General features: G+C 37.2%; 1 protein-coding gene across 2 annotated transcripts in view; it reads left to right on the top strand.

The window, feature by feature from the left end:
- The window catches only part of LOC149813029 (uncharacterized), a 71,840-nt gene extending 49,483 nt beyond the window's left edge, over positions 1–22,357 (top strand). Inside the window, exons 5-8 of one of the 2 annotated variants that reach the window (XM_089990763.1) lie at positions 12,491–12,590; positions 12,725–12,786; positions 12,964–13,022; positions 22,153–22,357. In XM_089990763.1, coding sequence (XP_089846889.1) covers positions 12,491–12,590; positions 12,725–12,786; positions 12,964–13,022; positions 22,153–22,212 — 281 coding nt within the window. In that variant the 3' untranslated portion in view covers positions 22,213–22,357. Of the gene's footprint in view, positions 1–12,490; positions 12,591–12,724; positions 12,787–12,963; positions 13,023–19,065; positions 19,421–22,152 lie in introns of those variants that run through there. The other variant, XM_089990762.1, reaches the window with a different exon arrangement.
- The last annotated feature ends 4,895 nt before the right edge of the window (positions 22,358–27,252 follow it).

Raw genomic sequence — 27,252 nt, 5'->3', positions numbered from 1 at the left:
TCATCAACGCCAGTTAGAAGAATTGAATTGCATCCTTCACTTCTAATGTAGCATCTACCGCCTTCACAAACATCATACCTTGAGAACAAGTAACCCGCTACCTATCTGTCCGTCAGGGTGATAGTTACTACTTCTCCTAAGCCCAATACCCTACTCATTCATTGCGGGATAGCGTGTAGGGTTGATGTGAATGAATGACTGACCTCAGAGCATGCCTACTCACTTCACACTCACTTTTTTGTCTTTCTCTATAGTCATAACAAAAAAAGAAGGATAAGATTTCACGCCTCTCTTGCGGGACGGGAAGAAAAAAAAGAAGGATAAGATTTCACGGCTCCCTTGTGGGACGGGAAGGAGAAAGAGTACTTTATATTACACAAGTCAAAATAAGGTTGCCTTTCTTTTATAGCCAAAGGATAGTGCGTCTACTATCTTCCCAAGGGATACATGTCTCAAGTATTCATACCAGTCCCTAGATTTCTATCATACCTAGGACTGGTCCCTAACCTTTTCTAAGGCCGCCTAAGCCGTCCATACCAAAACCGCATCCGAAAGAGCAGTGCAGTCCCGTTCTGTGGGCTATTTTGCCTCTTCTGATCTCTTGCACATACCTTGATCATACACGAACATGTTGACCCCTTTAGGACCTCCCTAGACATGTTACAAAACCCGTAGAACTGATCTCAGCCTTAGTAAGACCATACCCACGTTCGGGATTCGAAATACCAAAACTGCACCCTGTCGATTCGACAAAATGTGTAGTTTTTACTGTTGGATCATCACAACCACCCAACGACCTATTTTAGTGATCCCTGACCTCTAACAACCTATGCTAACCCTGATACACGTCCCTAGGTGTCTAACAAGCCCTTGGTTAAGTTCATATCATATATGAATTGAAACCCTTTCCCGATTAGCCCCCGGAACCGTTTTTTGCCTACTCGATTTCTCTGTTTTCTTAGTTTTTTTCTAGAACTACCTAAATCCTACACCACGGTCATCCTTAGGCCTCTACCCCATCTTGTCCAACAGGGGTCATTACTCCTTGATACGTCCATCCCAGCCTCATAAGGTCAAGAACCTTAGGTTCGATCCTCTCACTTTTGCCGGGCTCATACTAGAATACCCATATGTTGCTAGCTTGGGGCTCCTTTTAGATCCACTTTAGCCATTTGTTGGGCAACAACCTAAGCTCCAATTTAGCTTCACACAAACTACCAGAGGTATAATAATCAAGAACTTAGAGAGGTATAGAAGAATAGAAGTATTGAAGAGAGAGAGGCATGAGCTAGGAGATAGAAGAAGAGAGAAAGAGAGTGACACCCTTAGAGAGAGATGACTTTGTGTGAGAGAGTCAGTACTTCAATTCATTCCATTGCCTTTCAAAATGAGGTTACATAGCTTATATATTAGACGTGTCAACGGGCCTGATTTACCTGAACCCGACCTGAACCAAACCCTATAGGGTCTGGGTATGGTGTCAAATAAGAGACTTGATTAAGACCCGGGTCTATACCCGAAGGTCCGATTAATATATGGACCCAATTATAGTTTGTGAAATTCTATATCAGACCTGGACCCTACACAAATTTCGATTAAGACTTACAATTTTTCAATATAAAAACGCTAAAAAATATGGTTTTACTGGGTATGGTCCGGGTTTGGTTCATGCAGTTCTTATCAGGTCCGAAATGGTTTTTCTTATAGTGAACCCAAGTCTGGACCTGATACCATACTAAAAAATCTGGTCCAAGTCTGGTTCCACTTGGGTCCAAACCAAACCTGATCGGTTGACACCCCTACTATATATAGGCTCAAGAGAGCTATTTACACCTCTTACATAAGTAAATGAGAATATAAATCAAGATAAAACCTACTTAGACTTAGGCTAAAAATGAATAAACCTACTTAGACAAAGCTACTCTTGTATAGGCTAATTTTGGCTTGTCTAATTATAGAACTTTGTCATCCAAAAATAGCTGATCCACTTAGACTAGCCTTCTACTATTCTTAGGCATAGCTTTAACCAATTTTCATGAATTTTCAAAGCACCAAAAATAGGGGATGTTGCCCCCTAGGTGGGCCCCACACAGGCTAGCTGGTCCTTGATTGGGTTGGTGGATCTAGGTCTAGAAATTATCTGTATCATGATGTTTGTTTGGCCAATGCTAATGAGATTCATTCTCTCATTTACATGAGAGTCCAAATCTCATGAGACTCAACCAAACATGTTCTTAGGGTAAAATCATATATGATTCTCATCAATAAGAAGAAAGCTCATGATAATGAGAAACAATCATTTTTGGTTAAGATTGTAATGAAGTATGCAGAAAAATAAAGAATGCTAAAAAGCATTCACAATGACCAACAATGGTCCAATACACAAGAGAGATAATAGCCAAGTCCACTATGGGACAACATAAACAAGCCTTGAGAAAGGCACAAACTAAAATAAACAGTCTTTGTTGAAAGAGAGAGAGCTCTCAAGAATGAAGAATACAAAGGGTCTCACCCCTATTTATACACCCCAAAAGGGATCTCAAAAGGAGAGCCAAAGGGGGCTCCCAGAGTTGTTGGGAATGTGACTGTTGGGGGGCCCCAACGGCTGTACGTGGGGCCCCTATTGGGTTGAATTTTGAGACAAGAAAATACAACAACAACAACAACTACGCCTTCATCCCAAAACAATTGGGGTCGGCTTTTGAGACAAGAAAATAAAAAAAAATAAAAAAGAAAAGAAAATTAAAAAAGAAAAAGAAATAGTTGTTTGCTAAAACAACTATGTGAAAAGATGATAATACCCCTATCGGGTATTTTATATATATATATATATATATATATATATGTCACATGGGTGAGGGTGCGACACTTTCAAAAAACTTAGGTGTGGGGGTGCGGCAAAAATATAAAAAATTATATATATATATAGGATTTAAAAAAACCCAGTATTTAAAAAACAAAATTTGGGTTGGACCCGAGTTGGGTCTGAACCAGGGTTGGGTCTCGACCCGACCCAGAACCAAACTGGATATCCCACCCGTGCTTTTATAAAGCAACAGAGGGGTTAGGGTTTTCTCATTCGAGAAAACCCTCCCCACCTCCGCCGCCTGCCCTGGTCTTCGTCCGACCTCCAGCCGACGGCTCGCCGGAGCACCGACTGATAGCCACCCCCCGCCTCCCTGTGCTCGTCCCTCTCCCTCTCTCTGTTACCCTCTCCTCCCTCTCGAGCTCCCTCAATCACTGGAACCCCGACGAGCCCCACCGCTCGTTTCTCCCTCTCTCTCACAACATTTTTTCGACAGTCGACCCCCCTCCCTCGTGCACCCTGTCCGTCGGCGACTTCAGCGCCCTTCAAGGCCTTCTTAGGTAAACCCCCTTCCCCTGAGTCTTCTTCTCTCTTCTCTTTCTCCCTCGACCCTCCTGTTCTCAGGTCGGTGGACCAGAGCCGCCATCGTTGTGGATCTGGGTCTGCCAGGGAGGGTGGTGTTGAGCACCTCCCCTCCCTCGACCCTTGTTTTTTTTTGTTCAAAAACTGTACACAAATGACCCTGGGTGCGTGGCGCACCCAGGGTCCCGTTGAACGCACCCGCACGCTCACCCGCGTTGCGTCGCATTGACGCGGGTGCGGCACTCAGTTAGCCGAGTCCCTGTTATATATATATATATATATATATATATATTTTAACACCCTCCCTCAAACTTTACGGGGAGATGATCAAAAGTTTGCCAAGTAGAAACGTGAAGCGGGGAGCAAGAAGAGATTTAGTGAAAAAATCCGCTAACTGATACTCTGATGTAACATATGGCATAGTAATTATTCCTCGTAGGTACTCATCACGAACATAGTGGCAATCCATCTCCATATGTTTGGTGCGCTCATGGAAGGTTTGATTATGGGCAATGTAAATGGCACTTTTGTTGTCACAACATAGCTTTGAAGCCTCTGTAATGTCAACTCCCATGTCTTTGAGAAGAGTTCGAAGTCAACCAAGTTTCATTGTGGTAGTTGTCATAGCCCGATATTCAGCTTCAGTAGAGGATAGCGAGACTTTTTGTTGCTTATTACATCTCTAAGCAATTAAGGAATCTTCTAGAAAAACAGAGAAGCTGGTAGTTGAGATTCTATCATTAGGCTCCCAAATCTGCATTAGTATAAGCAAGTAAATCCAAAGAAGAAGATGAGGATAAAAATAGCCCTTTAGTTATGGTGTTTTTGATGTATCGAACGACCTCGAGCACGACACTCATGTGCACAGTTGTAGGAGCATGCTGAAATTGGCTAGCAGAGTGAACAACATGAGCGATATCTGGTCTGGTGATAGTCAGATATGTGAGAGATCCAATCAGTTGTCTGTAGGGTGTAGGATCTTCTAGAAGAACCCCATCCTCCAACCTTAATTTTGCGTTAATTACTTCTGGAGTTTCCACCTTTTTATCATATGAAATTCCACATTTATTACATATATTTGCAGCAAGCTTCATCTGTGACTGTATATATCCTTAGGGAGGATATGCAACTTCAATGCCGAGAAAATATCTAAGGAAACCTAAATCAGACATGTCAAAGCAATCTTTTAACATATTTTTAACATTAATAATACTAATTTGATTATTTCCTATGATAATCATGTCATCAACATAAAGTAATAAGATAACAATACTATCACCTGCATTTTTGACAAACAAAGCAGTGTCAGTATAACATGAACGAAATCTTAATTAAATCATGATATCACTAATACAATTATACCAACCCTTGGGAGTTTGTTTAAGACCATATAAGGCTTTTAAAAGTTTAAGAGTTTGACCTTGTCCAATAACTCCGGGTGGTGGGTTCAGGTATACTTCTTCATTTAGATTTCCATTTAGGAATGCATTTTTCACATCGATTGATATATTGACCATTTTTTTTATTGATGCGACAACTATTAACGTTCTAACACTTGTCATTCTAGCTACATGAGCAAATGTTTCCTCGTAGTCAATTCCATATTCTTGCGAATATCCTTTAGCTACTAATCTGGCTTTTTATCTTTCTAAGGACCATCGCTTTTGGTTTTAACCTTAAAGACCCAGCGACATCCAATAGGTTTTTTATGTGGAGGAAGCTTGACTATTTCCCAAGTATTAGCCTTTTTTAGAGCATCCAATTCTACTTTCATTGCTTCAATCTAGTGGGCTTGAGTTTTGACTTGATTATAATGAGTGAGTTCATAATATGAGTGTAAGGCTATTAGGCATGCCCGATAATTTGGCGCAAGAGACTCATATGACACAAACCTATTGGGTGGAACGAATTCTCTAAAAGATCGCCTAACGGGGGGGTTTCTTCTAAAGATTCAGTAAGTTGAGAAAAAATTTTCAAGGCAATAGGCCGTTGTTCTATTCGAGTATAAATATGAATAATTTCATTCTTAGTATCATCATTATGTGATGATATCTCAATATTGAATACTTCACAAGTATCATCTATACTTTTAAGACGATTCATAGAATCATCACATATATCATCTATAAGATCATGTAAGAACATATAGTCAATTTCATTTGGTTTATCTAGCTTTTCAAATCCATTTTCATCTTCCAAAAAGGTCACATCTTTTGAAACATATAGTTTGTTATTCTTGAAATCAAAACACCTATAGCCTTTTTTATTTTCCCCATAACCTAAAAAAATACATTCAATTGCCTTTGAAGACAACTTATCTCTCTTATGTGAGATAACAAAGCATTTACAACTAAAGATGCGAAGGCAGGAGAAAATTTAAAAAGCTTTTCATAAGGAGAAACATTCTTTAATTTAGAAGAAGGCATTCGATTGATTAAGTATGTTGAAGTTAAGACGGCTTCGACCCAATTTTTTTTTTTGGAATATTTATAGAAATAAACAATGTTCTAGCGGTTTTTATAATATGTCTATGTTTTCTTTCCGCTAGTCTATTTTGTTGTGGAGTTCTAGGGTATGATCTTTGATAACAAATTCCATTTTGTTTTAAATAATTTTGAAATTCATTAGACAAATATTCTCCACTGGAATCGGATCTAAGAATGGATATATTACTTTGAAATTTATTTTGAATTTTCATATGAAAGTCTTTAAAAAAGGAAAATACTTCCGATTTATAATTGATGAAATAAATCCAAACATAACGAGTAAAGTCATCAATAAAAGTGACATAATATAAGTAACCACCTTTAGACATGATCGGACATGCACCTCAAACATCCGAATGCACCAATTCAAAAGGTCTTGTAGAAAGAAATGTTCTAGTTGGAAATGAAATAGACTTCATTTTTCCAAAAATGCAATCTTTGCAATTACTGTCCTTTTCTTTACAAAATTTATTTTTTTTCATGCTTTTATCTTACACATAAGTACAAAAAAAGTTTGTAGGAATGTTTAGATGATCCATATAATAGAGGTCCCCCTTCCTATGGCCTTACCCAATCCGCTTCTTGGACTGGAGATCCTGCACAAAGCAACCATCAGATGAGAAAGATATTTCACATCCCTGGTCGACAATTTGGGAAACTGAGAAAAGGTTCAAATTTAACTTTGGAACAACTCTTACTTTTGGAACAAAAAGGTTTTGAGAATTTTTAGAATTAAGTGTTCCAATACTTGTGATTTTTAAAAAGGTTCCATCGGCCATAAAAACACACGAGCTTTTTGAATTGGTGCATAAATCGGTCAATGCATTTTCATGTGGGGTCATATGAAAGGATGCTCAAGAGTCTAAAATCCAAGAATATGTACCGGGTGACGATGTAGACGCAATGGCCGCACCCGATGCAGAAGAAGTAGCTTTGAGAATTTGTTGTAGAGCCATAGATATTAAGTGTTTCTTTAAGGTCGCCACTCTTGCCCTCATCTTCTTTGGTAATGCCACCTTAGCCTTGAATGCTCTATTTAGCTTTGGACAAGCAGGTTTAATGTGACCCGACTCATAGCAATGATGACATATAATCATCTTTCTTCCTCCACTATTGTTTTCATGTTTTCCAAGATAGGGTGGTTTATAGGTTTTAACATTATTGCCGAGTTTGGATACGGCAAGCACTTCATCAATGTTCTTACTCATGCCAAGCCTAGTTTCCTCTTGTGTGATTTTGGCAATGACGTCTTCTATTGGTGGAAAAGTAGATCTATGGAGGAGTGATGACCTCACTTGCTCAAATTCGGGACGTAACCCAAAAAAAATTTGAAACAATCGATTTTGTTCCATTTGTTTTTGCCTTAGTTCAATATTCTCCATAGCTACCAATTTGGCTCTAAAAGAGCCAACTCATCCCATAGTGGATTTAAAGCATTATAATAATCTTGTATACTTGAATCACCTTGTTTGGTGGTTCTAATTTTTTCTTGCAAGAAATATGCTCTTGCAAGGTCTTTTTGGGTATACATACCCTTCATAAAGAACCAAGCCTCATTGGGTCGACGAAATTTAGCTATATTAGCACATACCTTAAGTTCAACATTGTTTATGAACCAAGCAAGGATTTTGGCGTGATTGCTTTCCCAATCTTCAACTTACTTTTGGTGATCTTTAATGGCTTTGAGGCGAGCCTCTCCCTCAAGAGCTTTTTCATGAACTCCTTTCATCTTGGTGAGCTCCAATTTGGGTTCCGGAATAGAACCCATAACATAACCCCAAAGTTTTTTACCTTTGAGGTTCTCTATTGCCGATGCCCACATCATGTAGTTCTTTTCATTGAGCTTGAAAGATACGTCGATTTTGGATTTCATGATGTCTCCAAAGAAAGTGAAGGATAGAGACAATATATGTGAAAAAGAATACCACGCTTCTTCCTCTAGGAACCGAATGGGTATGATACCATGTAATGAAGTATGCGGAAAAATAACCACGATTGAGAAAGTGGAAGCTGTGATTGTTGGTCACAAGGTGAATCTTGTGACCAACTTTCACAAGATTCAAGGCAAAAACAATCACAGCTGGCAATCCAAATCACAACTTGTGCTTTTCTCATGTTTCACTAACCTTGAGAATGGTGTTGTGATTTACATTCATAGTATTTTAAAAAAATCCAAGTGTCACAGGGAAAACATGCCCCTTAAAGTCAAGGATTTCCATTAAGTGCATGCTTGTTGTGGAAGTTCTAGATGAAGTGATATTATAGAAGTACTATAGTCTATATTTTCACATATGAAATAGCATTTTCCATTTTGAATAAACAAGATGCAACCAAAGAACATCTATGGGAGGGAACTTTGGAGAATAAAGATTTAAGAGTTGATGGAACAAAAATGAGTGTATGGAGTGCATGTTTAGTATGAAAGCTAGTGAAGTTATGTTTAAGATAAAAGACCTTGTTGTGGACCAATGTGATAAGTTTAGATACATTGGATGTAGTATACATTTTAGTTGATGTAACGATCAAATTTTTAGTATGATTATTGCTGAATGGATGAAGTGGACACAAGCAAATAAGGCTTAAACAAGTTCCTGCCATGCACAAACAAGCCAGAAAAAATGGTGTGGTCTTTCATGCCTTTTTTATTTAATTAAGTCAATGAAATTGATGTTAATCACTTATTCTTGTGCATGTTCATTTGAGTTACTGGAGTATGCATGTACACGTTATTTCAATGTGTTTATGTGTACACTACGTATCTACACTTGCTTTGTGTTGCCTATGTTTTCCTTTGCTTGTTTCCTTTTGGTTTTGCTTGCCAGCCATGTATTAGTTCGTCTATCACCGCTGGTGGCTTGATAGGCCGAGAACGTGCAGGATTATTTCTCTTGTGCACCTCCCTCTTCCCATTCTTCCATAAAGTGATGGACTTCCTTATGATATTCTGAGTTCTTTGCCTTCAGTTAGTGAAAGCATTTGACCCTGAGCAGAGTAATGGAAGCTTCTTAAGTAGGTGGGAAGCACGCTTCCCAGAAACTCGATTCAAAAGCGCGCTTCCCAGAAACTCGATTCGAAAGCGCGATACTCCTTGCTTCCAAAACTTCATGGGAATCTTGATTCCCCCACTTTTCTTCTATGCTTCACACACATGGTCTATGCTTCCTATATGTTTTTCTCATGTTTTTCATGTATTTCCTCTCACGCCCATGTACTTTCTCTAAATTGGTAACAATCATTGTTAGCTTTTAACAAAAATTTAATTCTTTTACTAAAAAATCATGAAATATAAGAATAGTCAATTTTATTTTATTTTTATTTGCTTTTTGTGCGATTCCTATTCAGTTACCATATTGCTTAATTTGTTATTCCTATTTTGCTTTTAAATTGATACTTCACTTTCAGCTTCCTATACATTTTCAAATGCCTCCCTTCTCGCTCCCGCTTCCTAGTTTAGCAACCTTGATCCTGAGTTTGAGCACTGGCTCTACAGAGTTTGATGGTCCACTCTTATAAGGGGCTGTATGCTAGGGTGAACTAGATTTGCTTTCAAAGAAAGGTGACCTTCACCTTTTAATGGAAAGGCAGCGCTGTTAACTTTTTCCAACTCCTGTGTCATTTATGAATGACCTCCACCTCTGTCACTCTACAACAAGTGCAGATACTGCTAATTACTCCATGATTTATATCGCTGATCATTAGTGGTTTATTTCCCCCCCCCCCCCCCCCCCCCCCCCCACACACACACACACACACACACACACACACACACACACACTCACACACACACTTCACCCACTTGTTTTTATAGGTGAAGCTTATTGTGACACAGTATGGGACGTTGCACTGGCTGTGTGATCTTAGAGACGTATTTTGAAGAATTATTGAAATCACAATCTTTCTCTAAGAAATTAAAATCAGTCAATCTTGTAAGGTAGGCGAATGGTTATTGCATTAAAATGGGTCATGGTCAGGTTGGTGGTAGCCGTCACATGGGATCTTGTTGACTTGAAACCATTAACCAACTGTTTCATTAGCAGGGTGTGGGAAAGGCAACCAGACCATTATTATCTGTTTCATACTTTTGACTTAAGTGCACATTCAGACCCATTATTGACCCATGCTGTCTGAAATACTATACAGAAATTAGTGGTTCAATGGTTTGTGCTCAACTCTTGTACTGATAGATATGCATAGAGCTTGTTCGATTCATAGGTGTGAGTTTGGCTTCATTTGGCTGGCCACCTATGATGCTGGGTAGAGAAAACTTGTTATAATAATAAATTGGTACAAAAATGATGACATTCTTTCTGTAGAACATTGTGGGCATGAGTCAAGATCGAGTTATTCATGGTCACGATTTGTTGGAAGAATGTAAATTAATTTCAAAAGTTAGGAAAAACTTTTCAAAGCTTTGTTTACAAAAAGATAACTATTTAATTACATCTTGAGCTTTTGATTATTGTGTTTTATTTCAGATACAAAGTTCTAATATATTTCAAGTTTTCAACTTATTTTTTGGGATTTGCATGCATGTGGGTCAGTATAAACTAAAACGGTGCAGATCCATCTTGTTGCATCAAGATTTGCTTTTCATCCTATTCACATTTGGTAAGTTATGATTTTAAATGATAAAATACTGTCAAATCTATAATTTGGTGTTGATCTAAATGTATTTTCTGTTGATGCAGAGCAGCACCGAAATATAGGATTCAATGTAGCCGCCCCTTTTAAATACATCATATTTTCATGTAAAAACCATTTGGTTTTGTTTATTAAATAGCCTAGAATATTTTTGCTCGTTTTTGGTAAATTTTGTGACATTCTAGAACATTTGTAATGCTTGTAGTATGCAATAGTATAGTAGCTTTTGAATAACGTCATCTACTCCTAAACTTTCTTCTTATTGCCTTTGGGTTCAAACTTGTTATGGTTATCTTTAACAATCTTAAAGCCCTAATTGATGACAAGGAAAGAGCTTGCCTAGTTGTTGACTATCAGGGTGTGTCAGTCGACTAGTGTCAGACTATGTCACAGGGACTCGGCAAAACAGATGCCGCACCCGCGTCGACGCGACGCGGGATCGCGTGCGGGTGCGGCACCGGGTGCGGTCAACACGACCCTGGGTGCCGTCAACGCACCCAGGGTCATTTTTGTCCACATTTTTGGGCGAAAAAAAAAATTCCCCCCGATGAAAAGGAGGAGGATTAGGGCAATTTTTTTTTTTTGCCCTAATCTCTCCTCTCTCTCCCCCTGAGCTCGAGCTCTCCCATCGCCGCCCCCAGCGTCGCCGCCCCCAGCATCGCCGCCCCCAGCTCCGCCTCCCAGACTCCTCTCGGCTCGCAGGTATGTCTCTCACTCTCTTCTTGGGTCGGCTGGGGAGGGGCCGAGCACCCCCCCCCCCCCCCCTCTCTCGGTCTCTTGTTGGGTCGGCAGGGGAGGGGCTGAGCCTAAAATCTGGACCAAGCCCATTGCCGGTGGAAATGCCTGACCCAGGAAATGGGTGGGCATCTGGAATGGCACGGCTCCACCTTTGACTAGGACCTGACAGGCCGGTTGAAGAGAGTTATGGACTGGTCAAGGCCAAACTGGACTTCCAACCATCGACGAGCCGACGCGTAGGCCTGTAAGCATGTTGCTGGTTCGGGATCCAAATTGTGATCCCAAATCCAGCCCTTATGTGCTGGGCACAGGCAACCAGGACCAATCGTCAGCTGTAAATGAAGGCCTCCAAGAATGAATGCAGCACACATAAATAATGCAACATTGCACTATAAATTCACCAAAACATAAATAATTTTAATTGAGCCTCCTCTGTAAACAGCTCGGGTTGGAGCAGACTGCGGTGCCCAGTTGTATCCAGCAGCTATTATTTGAAACATATCAATCACTAAACTGGATAGTGAATGCTTTCAATCACACAATTGTGATGTTACGATAGCTCATTTAAACCCACGAGGGCTCCACCTTCTTGGCTAGAGGCGATCACGAGGACCACAATGGCTTGAAACCCACAAAAGGTGTTTATTACCCAGAAAATTATTAGCATCCATTACTTCATCAGGATATACTTTGGTATGTAATTTAGTTCTTTTATGCAATACTTATTTGATTGATATTTAGGTCGATTTATGTAATTGCTTTACTTATTTGATTGATAATTTGATATTTAGGTTGATATACTGCATGCATGATGAATCATATTATGAGTTTATGACAATGTTTACTGTTAAATGTTAAACTGTTAAAACTTCAAAATTATATATATATATAATTTATTTTTTTTACATTTTTTCCCCTGCCGCACTCCCGCACCCGGGTTTTTTGGAAGTGCCGAATCCCCGCACCCGCACCCGCACCCGCTCCCGCACCCGCACCCATGTGACATAGGTGTCAGGTTGCCTAGGAGGCTTGCAGCCTAGTCACAGTCCAGTGCTTAGGTAGACTCATAAGTTGCTTGTTTGACTACGAAGCTTATAAGCTTTTTCCAGTGGCTGCCTTAATGAAAGCTTTGTTAGGAAGATAAAAAAAAAGTCCTTTTGCTAGGTCTTAAGCATGTTGAATTATATCTTTCTATTGGGATTCCAACTGTAGTGATCACTGTTCTATTTCTTTTCAGCCAAGATACCCTTCCCACTCACTCAAAGGTTCAGATCCATGTTGCAGAATGGAATTGACTTAAGCACTGTTGATGTCAGCTATGTCAGCAGTCGTTCATGGTAAAGCGTTTGCTGTTTTCCCAGGTTTTTTTCCCCAATGGATTAATATCATTGGAGATATCTCTATTTTCATTCAGTGGTCAGCCTCATGAAACAATAATCTTTTATGCATTACTTTTACACTTTTTTTTCAGGTATTTTCTAAACCTCTTTGGTTTGCGAGGTCTATTCAGTCTCATTCTTGGAGAGGAAAATGGTCAGTATTGTTCCATCATTTTCTTTCCACATAATTTCTTTATGTTTTCTATTAGTGAAGCTCCAATTTATTATATCTAAGGATCTTATGTTCTCTTGATTTGTATGAAATATGAACAAGAAATTATTTATGTCATTGATTCTCTTTACTAATAAAATTGTTTTGTTGGAATTTCAGCCACCGATGACACACAGCGGATGATGCAGATGAGTGGGTTTGGTTTTGATCCAACAAAGGTATTTCTGTTTTCCCCTTTTCTGTTGCTTTTTTGCCTTATCCAACAAACTATTTTTGTGCAAGCAAACTTCTTTCAGGTTATTTATTACTAATATATGTTTAGGCGCCTTGAAGAGGAGACAATTTGCTAATTGGGTGTGTGTGTGGAGGGTGTGGTGCGGAATGGGGATTATTAGTGAGTGAGAGCCTTTTATGACCATGTAGTGAACTGATGTTACCTAAACAAGACAAATATGTTTGGTACTCCTAAATTCTTTGATACTGATTACTTGTGTAGTCAAATGCTCGACTTGCTTTCCATTCTTAAGCTGCCAAAAAATTGGCACTTTGCACAGTGTCCTGCTCAGCCTTCCAATCACTCAGATTATGCATGCTCAAACTTTAAGTGGGATTTTTCCAATTGAAAATTGTATTTGACATCTTTTAATTGGCCCCAAAGAAGTGCAAAAGGGAAAAATGGATATATACCTAGACATGGGGGCTGCTCTCAATGTGGATATAGGATGTCACTTCACAAGGCTGATGAGTATTTATTTGGAATGGGTCTACCTCGGTCTCTTCCCCTTAAATTTGTACCCTACCTAGTGAATTTGGTGGACTGGTAACGATAGGGTTTCTCAGCTGAAGTAAGCTTTGATGGGCAAATGGTGGTGGGGAATTTTACAGTGGACAAGGCATGGTTTTAACCAAGGTTGTATCGTATCGTTGTATCGTTTTCCGTATCAGTCTGGCCCAAAATAAGATGCGTATTGTATTGTAAAAAATCATAACATTTTAATAAAAAAATTCCAGAAATTTCAAAAAAATCATGAAAAATAAAAAAAATAGCAAATTTTTTAAAAAAATCACAATGATGAATTGCACAAAATACAACCATAAAATCACATATGAAACATTTATGTCTCTATGAGCTGTATACTATGTCAGAGCGACTCTGCCAACTAGGTGCCGCACCGCGTCGACGCGACACGTGTGCGGGTGCGGCACCCGATGCAATCAACCTGACCCTGGGTGTGGTCAATGCACCCAGGGTCATTTATGTCCAACTTTTGGACTTTATATATATATATATATATATATATATATATATATATATATATATATATATATATATATATATATATATATATATATATATTTGCCGCACCCCCGCACCCAAGTTTTTTGAAAGTGCCGCACCCGCACCCATGTGACAGGCTGCATAAGACATAATCAAACATCATCTATCTCACAAGAACAATATAAAATATCACAAGACTCATACTTTCATATTTACATAAATAAAAATATTATGACAATAGTTGCACTCAATTTTCAATCGGTTTTCACTAATTACTTGAGTGCCTCATTGTCATGCCAAATCATCTGATGTTATCTTTGCTGGTGTGTGGAGCTTGATTTTTACCTTGATATAAATCCCTAATTTTCGCGGATCAAACTTCGCGGTAGGTGCCCCCAGGGCAGAATTTTTTTGGAAGGTGGGTTTATAATTTTATTCATAATAGAGATTTTTTTTATCTTAATCTACTGTCTTGAGTAAAAAAATGGTGAAAATGCACTTTTACTAGAGAAAACCACAAAAAGCTCCCTTGTACACAAATCAACCCCCAAATCACTCTCACAACTCGTAGGGTGTGTGGATACCCCTCTAATGGCCTCTACACAAATGAGGGAGTTGACCCTCGAGAGGTCTTTAAAACAAAAAGATAAATAAATTACAATTCTACTCTTTTTAATTACACCGACCCTATATTGTATGATACACCCCGTATCATACAATAGAGTATGATACATGTTTGTATCTTACTGTATATATGATACAAATACAATACACATTCATATCGCGATACTAGTGCATATCGTATCAATTTTCTTCATAGTAACGATACGTGATACGGTACGATACATACAACCTTTGTCTTGATTGCTTTTTAACAAATAAAAGATAAATTCTATTTCATGGAGATTGCTTTTTCAATAAATAGAAGATAAATTCTATTATGTGGATTTGGACAACATCGACTTGCTGGAAACAAGTCTTAGTTCTATGGAAAGATAGCACTTTGCACATTTTGTGGTCTTGTTCAAGCTTTCAATTTGTTACGGTCCAAAATCAACCCTAATTTATTTTGATGTTCTTTTGATTTTAGTAGGATTTGATGTCTTGAGTTTTTGCTTCCATGGAGCGAGTGTAACATGACATTGAGTTTTGATATTAGTTTGTGATCCATTTATTTATGGAGTAGTGAGTCAGGTCTATACGAGTCAAAATCCAGGAGTCGTCCTCAGCACTTATTATTCAATTCATATTGTGAAAGACGCTCCAAGAATCGTGATCCAAATCCAAGACTCCACCTCATGCCCCATGGAGGGCCATTCCTGTTTATATGGGGTCCAGTATGATGATGTGGAAGCCTACGGGGCTGAGTGGGGTAAAAAAGTGAAAGGACATATATCCTCTTGCTATTCAAGCAAGGGAGAAGGATATGTGTCCCACAATAAGGACACATGGCACCCAAGGAGAGCTTCGTACAAGGGGAGTAACTTTCCTTATGAGTGAGTACACTTGGCATCAAGGAGAAGGAGAAAAAAGGGAGAAAGGTGGCTACATAGGAGGAGGCCAAAGTCAATATGGTGGGGGTCACCCCATGTGAAGGAGAAAGGAAATAAAGTAAAAGAAAGATGGAGGATACCCCCAACTTTTCAAAATAGGGGGGGCATCCCCCCTTCTCCTCTAGTTTCCTAATTATGAGATGATTCCTTCCCTCTCTCCTACCTACTAAATTTTGGCACATAGGTCCAGCCTCAGGCATGTTTTTATTTTATATTTATTGCTTTTAGATATTTAATTTATGTAATTAAGATTTGCTTAGAATGAGACCCCCAGTCAAGCTAATTGACTTCCTTCCTAGTCTAGTTATGATTGTCAGTTAAGATATAGTTTTGGCAGTTAGAGGGTGTTTTGGAATTTAGGTTAGATTTTCTATTTTGGATTGGAGCTGGACTCAAACCCAAGCCAAATTCTATAAATAAAGGCTTGGGGTTCTATTTTGAAATGAATGGAGGAATGAAATTTATGCATTGTCTTACCTCTCTCTCTGTCTCTCTTTTCTTTCTCTTCTCCCTCTCTTACCTCTGATTTATGTGAAGGCCATGTCCCCAAGGGCTAGTCGTTCATCCATGTAGGAAGGCCCAAGTTTTCCTGGCATCTTGATCGTGTAGACTTGCTTCCAGCCGATCCCGTCGGCATTGCTGCATTGCAGATCGTGTATCAGAGTTGCAGAACGTGGGAGACATCATTCCAACCTGCTACAAAACTCCAAGGTATCCTTAGGATCCTTCCATAGCATTAGATCAACTTCTCCTTAATTTTTGGAACCTAAAAACCAAAATCGACCTTACCAGATACCCAATTTGTCTGATTTGCCTAAATCGAGTTCCCTTGACCTACTCAGCCTTCTTCTCTGCCTAATAATTGTATCAGGACCTCTTGTATATCCCTAGATCTCCCTAGAGACCTTATACCAGGTCTTACACGTTTTGGACCTAGAACCATATAAGATCCCCCAACTCAACCCGAACCGCATTACTCGATTATTCGTTTTTGCGATTTTGACCTTTCCTTGCCAGGATTGCCTCACTTGTCACAAGGAACCTCTGGTCTGTTCCCCATCGTGTCAACCAGGGTTCAAACCCTAGGACATGTCACCCACAAGTTCTAAGATTGAGGAATAAGTTCGATCCTTTTGCGTCTGCCTTACTACGTTTGGAGTACCCATCAGTTGTGGATTCGGATCTTCTGATTGGTTCGTCTTCTAGTTCCAACACGGGTTCATCTAACACGAACCTCGACAAACCAGCGGGCACAATCACTCATATTCTCATGGCCAAGTTTTAAGTGGAAATTTGTCTAATTGAAAGTTGTACTCGACATCTTTTAATTGGCACAAAAGAAGTGCAAAAGGGCTTAGTTATCAAAAGTAGTGCCTAGGCGTAGGTAGGGCCATCACCTAGGCTTATGGGTTTCGGTGGTACTCGCCTAGGCAGGCTAGGCTGCGGGGACATGGTTGCCCTTTTTTTTTTTCTTCCTCTTGCTGCTAGCCTTTTCTTTTTTCTTCTGTCATTTTCTTTTTCTTTCTTTTTTTTCCTCCTTTTTCTCCTCCACCTTCTTCACTTTTTTTTTACCTCTTCCTCTTCTTTTTCTTTTTCTTCCTCTTTCGCCTTTTCTTTTTTCTTCTTAATTTTCATCTTATTTTCTTGTCCTTTTCTTCTTCTTCCTCTTGTTTTTCTGTCTCTTTTTCCTTTTTTCCTTCTGTTTTATTTATGTTCCTTACATGTATGCCTGTATTTTTCACCCACACACACATATACATGTATGTATATATATGTGTTTTATATTCAATGTGTTACACTGTTACGCATTTCATTTATAGTTACAATCATATGATTGTTATTAGATTTAACTATTTATCGTAATATTTATGCTTTTCTTTATTTTTATTTTTTTGGGCCCACCTAGGCTTGACCGGTGCCGTCTAAGGCCCTCACTAGTCCTCTTGGGGGATCTTCTGCCTAGGCCCGATTAGCGCCTTTGACAACTATGCAAAAGGGAAAAATGGATATATATACTTGGAGATGGGAGTTGCTCAGAGTTGCCAGTCGAGGAAGCGGGAAGCGATTTGGGAAGCGGAAGCATAAGCAGGAACCGAAGCACTTCTAAAATTTTAGGAAGCAGGAAGTGCGAGACGGCTTAGAAGTGAACCGAGAATCGTCTCGGAAGTGAATTAGAAGCGACCTAGTAAGCGAAGAGAGAAGCGACCTAGGATTCTTGTGGGAAGCGAATAAGAATCAAATTTTCCTAATATTGGGCAAAAAAAATTGTTAAAGGCTCCAAACCCCAAAAAAAGGAAAACATTTGCATCCTAATATTGGGAAGCGAGCAAAATGGGTGCTTCCCCATGCATTTTGGAAGCTCCACATTTTGTGCTTCCCCAAGCCCATGGGCGCTTCCGGTAACCCTGGGGCTGCTCTCAATGTGGTGGTCCTTGTGGCTTGAAAGGAACAATTGGATTATTAAGGAAGCATGTTTTCATGTCAATAACGTTAATAAATCTGTTTGAAGGGAGGTACTTGCTTGTACTGGGATAAAATGGCGAATAGTGACCTATGTTACATTGGGGTTATTAGAACCAGCCAATTATAGTTTTCTTTCTTCTTGCTCAATTGTTTAGCGACTTATTATTGCCTTCCTTTGGTTACTTTCATAAAAAATGTTTTACCTCTTCTCAAAAACATATAAAGTAGCATGTTAGATTCTAAATAGTTTTATCCCCTAAACTGTCCTAAATGGCTTATGGCATATGCACAAGTGTTGCTTAATTTGAACTTGCAGACGTATCTCATATAATGTACTTAAGGCATATGGACAATAACAGTAGATGACATGCTTTATATGATCTACTTTTCATGTTTAGAAGTGTTTTTAGATTGATCAGAAAATCAATGGATTGTATTGAACTAGAGCTTGATAATGAAAAATTGATTTTTCTGATTAGATTAGTTCGATCTAAGTCATGGGTTTTAGTAAATAAACAATGATAATTGCATCTACTAGTTTAGATTAAGCAAAAAGAGAAAGAAAGAAAAAACCTGTAACAATATTTCTTTGGAAGTCTTTAGGACTTTTAGGAGATAAAACTGTTTAGGAGCTACATGCTCCTCTCTCTCTCTCAATGTAAATAATTGCCTTAAAACTCTCAATTTCAGACATGATGCTGACAGGTATGATGGCATTGCAAAAATCTTAGAACTGCTTTGTTTTAGTTTTTGTTTTGTTACGATTTCCATCAATCATCAATTGTTCTTCACCTGCATCTTATGTTACCACACACCACACCATTCCCTGTAATTCGTTAAGATGATACAAATATTCCGGAGTTCAGAATCTGATCTTTTTACTTCATGAGGAAGTTAGGTGAACAATAGAAGTGTTTCTGTTGCTTCCCAATGGTGGGTAATATTTTGTGATCTCTTATGTGCCAGAGTTTGAGTGCTGAAAAGGATAGTCTCGACATAGTTCAGCATGAGTGGGTGTTACCCCAGATGGAGCAACGTGCTGAAGCTGTTTTACGAAAAATAGTCGGATAGCTGATATGGTGCCATTGTTAATGACGTTCTTATTAGGAGTTTGATGTAATGTTATTTTTTGCTACTTACATGTCCAGACATGTACACTCACATATATGCGTGAAAACATTCAAGCTGTTTTTGCAAAACCATTTTCGAGTGGCTAAATGGATCATGGTATTGTATATTGCTTGGATGTGTTTGTACCACAAAGCTAATAACTGATTGAACCATCTGGGCAGATGAGGCCCATGAGATTTATCATCATTCAGAATGTGCTGATTGAAATCCACGTTCGAGTGCGGCCTGATTTCTTGCTAAAAACTTCTGTATCTATTATCCATGGAACTATGATCTGCAAAAGCCCCAGAATAGTGATTTTTACTCTTTCATTGTATAATTTGCACATAAACCGTTAGAATGATGATAATGCGGGCTTTGCAGATCGAACTCAAATGACGATGATGGCTAATGAGGTTGTGAGGCTGGTTTGGGTTCTTTGGTCTTTATGATCCATTGGTATTGTTCATGTCACACTTGAAGTGGGGGTAGTCTGTTTCAAACTTTACTGTTCTATATTACTATTATTTTGACTTAAGGTTATTTTCATGTTTTTAACTATGGAGAGATAGAGATAGAGAGAGTCTAACTACTTGGAGAACAAGTGTTGTTCCTTTCTTTTGTTCTTTCTATGCATTTTTCAGTTACATAATAACCTTTTCTTAAATAACCATAAGTTTATATTTACAAATTAAGTTGACATAAAATTCACCTCTAAATCCAAGAAACCTAATCATCTTTCTTCTTGAGTGGTTAACCTATTAAATGATGACAATTAGTTAGTTGAACTTTATTTCATTAGTTTTGACTGAATTTCAAACGATGTTAGCTAATGTAAAAAAATAGAAATCTTTCTGGTTAGAAAGAGAAAACAGATCGATATTTGAGAACTTTTGATAGACAACTTAGGGATCCCTGTGCATTTGGTGAGTTAACTAAAAATTTGGGAACATTTTTAATAAAACAAAAAAAAAGAACATCAAACATTGTCACAAATATTGTTCTTAGGAATTTCTCAGCAATGGAATATTTAGGATGATTTTTAAAATTCTACAATATGTAAATTTGAAATATTGTTCTTAGGAATTTCTCAGCAATGGAATATTTAGGGTGATTTTTAAAATTCTACAACACGTAAATTTGTTCATAAGAAGGTTTTGGCGTCAGCTATGGAGGTTATTTACCATAGTCACAGATCTCGTTGTGATATTTTTGGCAACATGAAATCCAATCAAAGAGAAAAGCTTAACGGGTGAAATTACAAATATACACGAGCAATACATGCATATTGCGTTTAAAGGGACTTGGAATAGTCCCATATTGATGGGAGTTGAGGAGGGGGATAGCCTCCTCCTAGGGCTTGTTTTGATGGCTTGTCGAAGATTGAATGAAATGAACAAAAAAATGTGATATAATATTGGTTCTCTTAGTTTTGTAACAATTGTACAAAGTTTAATGTTTGTTTGGACCATACTTGGATGATGTGTTCAAAATATCTGTTGTTTGATGACGATATGCAAACAACTTGGACAGACATGAATGATGGGTTGGATTACTTTGTTTTGGATAGTATGACCTTATCCGCCCACTATTTTACATATTTTAACAAATTTATTATGAATTTTTAACTCGGATATGGATCTAATTATGAAGGTATGTCTAAAATCATGGTTTTTTTTATCCCAAATATGAATTTTTACCTCAAAATGAAAATCTTGAATTGTATCCAAATACCAAAACATAAAAAAACATACTTGTTAAAGAGTTTGGTCTTTTCCTTCATCTAAGAGTTTGTTATTGGACATATTTGGGATAAATAGGTGCTAACTACAATTCTTTCATCCTCCAGCCTTGATTTTTTATTGGAAAACCAGTAGTAAAACACAATTATCTTGGTCAACATACACCTCATCCAAACTGCTTCTCATTTTATATTTTTCCTAAAAATCCAAAACTCTAAAATTATCCTAAAAATACAAAATTATTCTTTGAGCATTCCAATTTTTAAACAGAAAAAAAAAATCAAGGGATATGCTCATTTCACATTTAACTTGCGGGGGGATATGCTCATCTTCATGTCAAAAACAATTTCATCAGCAAGATAGAGCCAAATTTAAACTAACAAAACTATAAACTAACAAAACGAGTAAGTGCAATATCATGCACCCACATTTTAAATAAAAATCAAGATTTAAAGTTGGGCAAGCAAGCTAGTAAGTCCCCACTTGTACACATTGCAATCTAGAAAAAAAAAAGACAAAAAGATGAAGAAAAGAAAATGAAAGATGCCTCTCGGACTTCTACTATCTTGAGAACCGTTGCTGCCTCTCTTGAATCTCATCTGGAATGGCCTGCCTTACACTCGCCAAAATAATAAAACGACTTTTCATTCTCGATCTGCTTAGCAGAAGGGAGAAAGAACGACGAAGGAGAAGAACGAAGAAGGGGAAAGAAGAAAAAGAAGTGGAAAGAACGAAGAAGAAAAAGGACCAAGAAGAAGGGGGAAGAGCGGGACCTCGCCGGCAGCATCACCACCGGATCCACGTGATGGTGATCCACTGTTCCCAGTAGGATTTCTGTCCAAAATCCAGCTGGACAGGGGATCAAACGTGGTTGAGCTGTACAGTTTTTGTAAAATGCGCTGTGGTCAGCAATGCGGCATGCCATTTGCTACCTGCCTTGCAACAGTTACTACTTGCATGGCAGCTAAGCTACGTTGCATTAGGCAGTTTTTTTTTGTTTTTGTTTTTGTTTTTCTTTCAACCTTGGAAAAAAAACGTGAGATATTCATTTTCAGCGATAATTTGAATATCTCGCGTTTAAAATGTCGTCATGATCTCGTTTTATGTTTATATCGTGTTCTTTTCGCGGGATATTCAAAATCTCGCCCATATTTGTGACTGGGTTGTAGGCGGTTCATCTATGAATTTTCAATGGATACAGGTGAGGAAAGTTGTCAGGTGGTTACAACAATTTTTGACAAGACTCCGGTTGCTGAGGTAATCCTTTTCTGAACAGAATTTGTCTCTAAGGTATGTTTGATGATTTGTTCAGAATTGGACAAAATGAACAAAAAAAACTAATAACACATTGATTCTGTTAAGTAACAGTTGTATCAAGTTCAACATTTCTTTGGATCATAGTCAAATGTTATGTTCTAAATGTCAGTTGTTTGATGTACGAACAATTTGAACAGTTCCCGATTCAACCACCATTTTACATAAAAAATAAAATAAAAAATCTTGGAATGGATCTAAAAACTAAAAAATGTTTAAAATGATTAAAAATGTTTTAAAAAAATATATTCAAAATCACATTTTATGTTCAAAAACATAAAATGACTTCTGGTAAGATTTTTAACTTTTTTTATTTTTCTTAGTTTTTTATTGGCAATTTTTTAGAAAAATAAAAAATAAATAATTTACCAACAAAATCTTGGAAATTAAAAAAAAAAAAAGTTTGTGATGCAACAAGTTTCTAAATTCATCAAACTGTAAAAACAATATGCTATTATACAATTTCTTTAGGGGTGCAACAAATTTCTAAAAGAAATCAAGTTGATAACAGAAAAAAAAAATTTCTTGGCATGAACCCTCCACTAAAAAAAAATTCAATCTTTTGAAATCTTTTAACAATTCAACAAAAGAAAATTCGTGAATGTTTAAAATTCATCAAAACTGAGCAAAAATGATCAAGCAAAAAAACAACTCTATTTCATTATTACTATCATGCTCAACTTAAAACCAACTATTCTCATATTTACATTCAATTCTCCCATCAACCAAAAACACCATCAAATTTACAACCCCCCAAAAAATTCTAGAACAAGAACCAAACCCAAAAAACTCACAAGCTTTACTACACGACCTCGTTTGTTGCAGTATGCACCTTTGAAACAAATTAAAGAGAAGAAAAAAAGAAAGAAGAAAAAAGGTTAGAGAAGCAGGAGGATCCAAAAACTAAAAAAAGAAAGAGAGAAGGGAACTCTCCCCACTGACCCTCTGCCCCTCACCTCTGGTCACTATAAAGGAGAACATAATTCGAGAGATACGGGTGATCGGGTGCAATATGATTGCACAAAAAATTGTGCATTAGGCACCCATCACCCTCCATCAGATTTTGGATCCCACACCTGACAGGCTCTGTCCTCAAGATCAAGGGTGATCAGCTGCTTAATGCACAAATATTTGTGTGGGATTAGGACATTGGATAGGTTTGGTGCCATGACCGCGGCCTGATGTGGTTCCCATCCTTATGTTAAGAGTGGCAGAATTTTTTGTTTGCCTGCGCCGAGCCCTCCAATCAAAGCATTACAAACACTTTTCTCAATAAAATCCATATTCGACTAATGAGATGTTGGCTAAACGGATTCAGATTTGGATGGTAAAAAATCTCATATCATATACATGTAAACCAATTGGGATATCTGCCTCTGATTACAATCCAATATTGTTTTGGCTTACCAAATGAAACTAAATGGAATCAAATTCGGTCCGATATCAGATAAAATCCAATTCATTGATGTCCCGCGATTGTGATGTAAGTCACAGAGACACTGTGCCTTTGACACGAGTAAGACACTCTGAGTTTTGTAAGACTTTTTTTTTTCAGAATTATGATACTCGGAAACATTCTATTTTATTTGATTTTTAAAGACAATACACTTCAAAATGTTAGAATAAAATGCACTCTTTCAACATGTGACTACTACCTTAGGAAGGTTTTGCCATGGTTGGCAAAAAAATAAATGTTGACTTTGCAAAATGAGATGTTTGTCTTGTGAGAGAAGAATGATGATAGATAAAAAAAATTTAAATTTGTTGAGAAGGATACAAAGTTGCTCTCTTTTTAATTTTCTAATTCGATTTTTATTTTATAATTTAATATGTAAAATATATTATTATTAAAATATTTAAAATAATAATTAAAATTATTCACAAGTAATAAAATATAGTCCATAAATGTTATGTCACTCGGTACATACAAAGTGTTGGGTCATATCTCCTCATCAGGGTTTGAAGGGTACGGTTCCAATGGCATAACTTAAAAAACAATAGAACAAAAGCATATGAGGTTTGATTTTGTTTCCTTGCAAACAGAGATGCCAGTGGACAAGGGGAACACGGGCTTCGTCCCGTTTGGATCGGGAATGGAGGACATGAAATGGGGTCGGGAATGGAGGACATGAAATGGGGATAAAGGCGGTGATCAAGGTTAAAATCAAAACTCATGCGGAGAATGAGGTAGGGATGGACTTATGCTTTTCCTTCGCCCACTCCGCTTTCGATCTCCGTTAATAAAATAACTAAAATATCTTTAGGGATGACTGGACCAAAGAGAAAATGGGGCACCACCCTACCTCACCTTGTTTGGATTGAGAATGAAGGTTAAAATCAAAACCCGTATGGAGATGAAGAAGATGAAGGGCAGAATTTTGAGACCTGCCCCCCCCCCCCTACTTGCAAATGACCCTCACATATGGCAATACCTATTAGCGACCTTTCAAAAGCTTTTAAGAATACTTAGAATGGCGTTTTTTGGGGGCTTCTCAAAATTTATGAGTTCTTTTATAAAAAATAAAACAATTATTACTTTAATAATAAAAGAATTGCAATAACTATATACATGACCTTTCTTTAGTTAAAAGTTAAAAGAATGCTTCTAAACAGTCATAAATATAGCTAAGATTTTGAAAATCTTGCGATATCATGGCGACATAATCACAATCCTGATAATCCCAATAATTTTTATATTTTCAAAATCTCGCTTATCTTGAATACCTTACGATTTTATTACACTTTTATTTAGACAAACAAAAATGCTCCAACGCACCAAAACAAAATATTAAAAGCAAGAGCATTAAAAGGCCCACTGTTTTTTGTCAGGAAATACAAAACCTACTTTATAGAAAAAGCTAATAAGGCTCTGTTTGGAATCCTGTATTTAGTGTTGAGATGCCAAATACTGGATTTTTCAAGTCTAAGAATGGTAAGCTACAGGATTTATCAAATCTTTCATCTGTTTGGGCGACAATTTTTAGGATTTTGACTCATTAAACATATTCTTTCTAATTTCAATTGTCCAACTTCCACATAAGAGCACCATGAAGAAAGAAACAAATATTTTTAAGAGCTTGTTTGGGATCGGTAGATGGGATGGGTGTTCATGGAGTTTTTGCATTTGAGGAAGTGGCAGCTGCCAAATCCATCCTTTAGAGTAAATGGAAAGGAGAAAGGGCCTCACCTCCCATCCCAAATGCATAACGCCCATTCTAGCACCGAGATTCTAAACGGTACCAGCATGGGCGTTTGACCAAGATTTTGCCTCGGGAACACGAAATGCATACACGCCTGCCCCAGCACCAAGATTCCAAAAGGTACCACCATGGGGTTTTGTTATCATTGCAAAATTTTACTTTTGCAAGTCAAACTGACATTTGAAAAACATTTTGAAAATAACTCACATCGTTTTAAAATGCAGAAAAATTCTAAGAAATGAGACTTGTCTGTCGATACGAGGTTCAACTGTTCCTGGCGGCATAACCTGGGGTAATCGAACCAATGATCAATCATGTGCTTTGCTTTACTCAACTGTCTAAATCAATGTTTTATTCTTAAATGCATAAAGAATCGGGCATGTGCTATGAATTTTTGAATTTTTTTTATTGAAAACATGATGTATGCTTCGAATATTAGAAATACTTGGAAAAGGACACCTTGAAAATCATGAATTGCATTTGAAAAATATTTCTAAAGAAAAGGAGAATTGTTTTTTAAGAAATTTTGATGTTTTAAGAAAATTCAAATAACTTTGAGAGAATTGATTTCTCTGAAATTGAAAAGTATTGAAGCTTAAAAAATTGTGGTTCTAGACTTAGAAAAATATTTGAAAAATGCCTAAAAACAAAGGGATTTTTGAGAAAATTGACTTTGAGGAAGAAGCTCTTTAGAAACTCTGAGAAAATCAATTTTTTTTTAAATGGAATTGAAAAAAGGGATGGGCGTGTGGCCCTATGAAATTCTTTTTATGATACACACTAACTTGCATGAATGCAGTTTTGAGAAAATACTTTTTGAAGGATTTGAGAGAAAATCATTTGAAAAAGAGATTTTTGTACCTTATAGAATTTAGATGAAATAGATTCCCCACATATTCTTGACTATAGCCACGAATACATATTGAATATAGTTCATTTGATTCTAAAATGAGAAAATACTTAAAAAAATTTGAGATTATGCAATAATTTCTTAAAATGGCCTAAGAGTGTAGGCCGTTTGTGGCTTAAAAGAAGATGATAAATCTGGATATTGTTCGTATTCTAACTATGACCACAAATACAAACTCAATCGAGTTTGTTAACCTCTTAGAAGCGAGTGCATGTGTCATTCGTGTAGACTATTGTGAATTTGAATATGCATGAATCATCACTCATTAACATTATTAAAAAAAAAAACTACATGCAATGCAACCCTATTCTAAGCAGAAAAAGTAAATTCTTATTTCAATGTTTAATTATATTTTACATCAATAATTGAATTGAAATAAAGAAAAGAAAATAAATAAAATACAATCATGAGTGTCCCTGCAAAATTAGCAAACTTGTTAGTGGAAAAATATCGACTTTTTAGAATTTATTCAACAATATCTAAAATTGAGGGATTTATCCGGATATAAGCATTTTTCCATGCTTCTCTAAAATAAACATAACAAAAGATAATACAAAATTGAATAAATAATGAAAATAAACAACTTTGAAATTAAGAATTTTAAGAAAATAACTAAAATACCCTTAAAAATTGGTCTTTATTGTGAAACAGGGTTTAAAATAGGGTTTCCCATAAAATATTTTTGTAAAAAGCTTAAATTGGGGATCAAACAAATTCAAAAGAATGCAAAATCAGGTGAAGGTCACCCTAATATGATTATAAAAATGATCAAACCCTAAAAATATGAAATGTTTTATAAAAAACTTGAAATATTAAGAAAATATCAACTTTTGCCCATGTTTTAATCAAATCAGAACTTCGTGGGCCTTCTATTTTC

The sequence above is a fragment of the Nuphar pumila genome, chromosome 16 (assembly GCF_984573655.1).
Source record: "Nuphar pumila chromosome 16, dmNupPumi1.hap1.1, whole genome shotgun sequence".
Taxonomy (NCBI): Eukaryota; Viridiplantae; Streptophyta; class Magnoliopsida; order Nymphaeales; family Nymphaeaceae; genus Nuphar; species Nuphar pumila.
The sequence above is the reverse complement of the archived record's forward strand: the minus strand, read 5'-3'. Positions and strand labels throughout refer to the sequence as shown.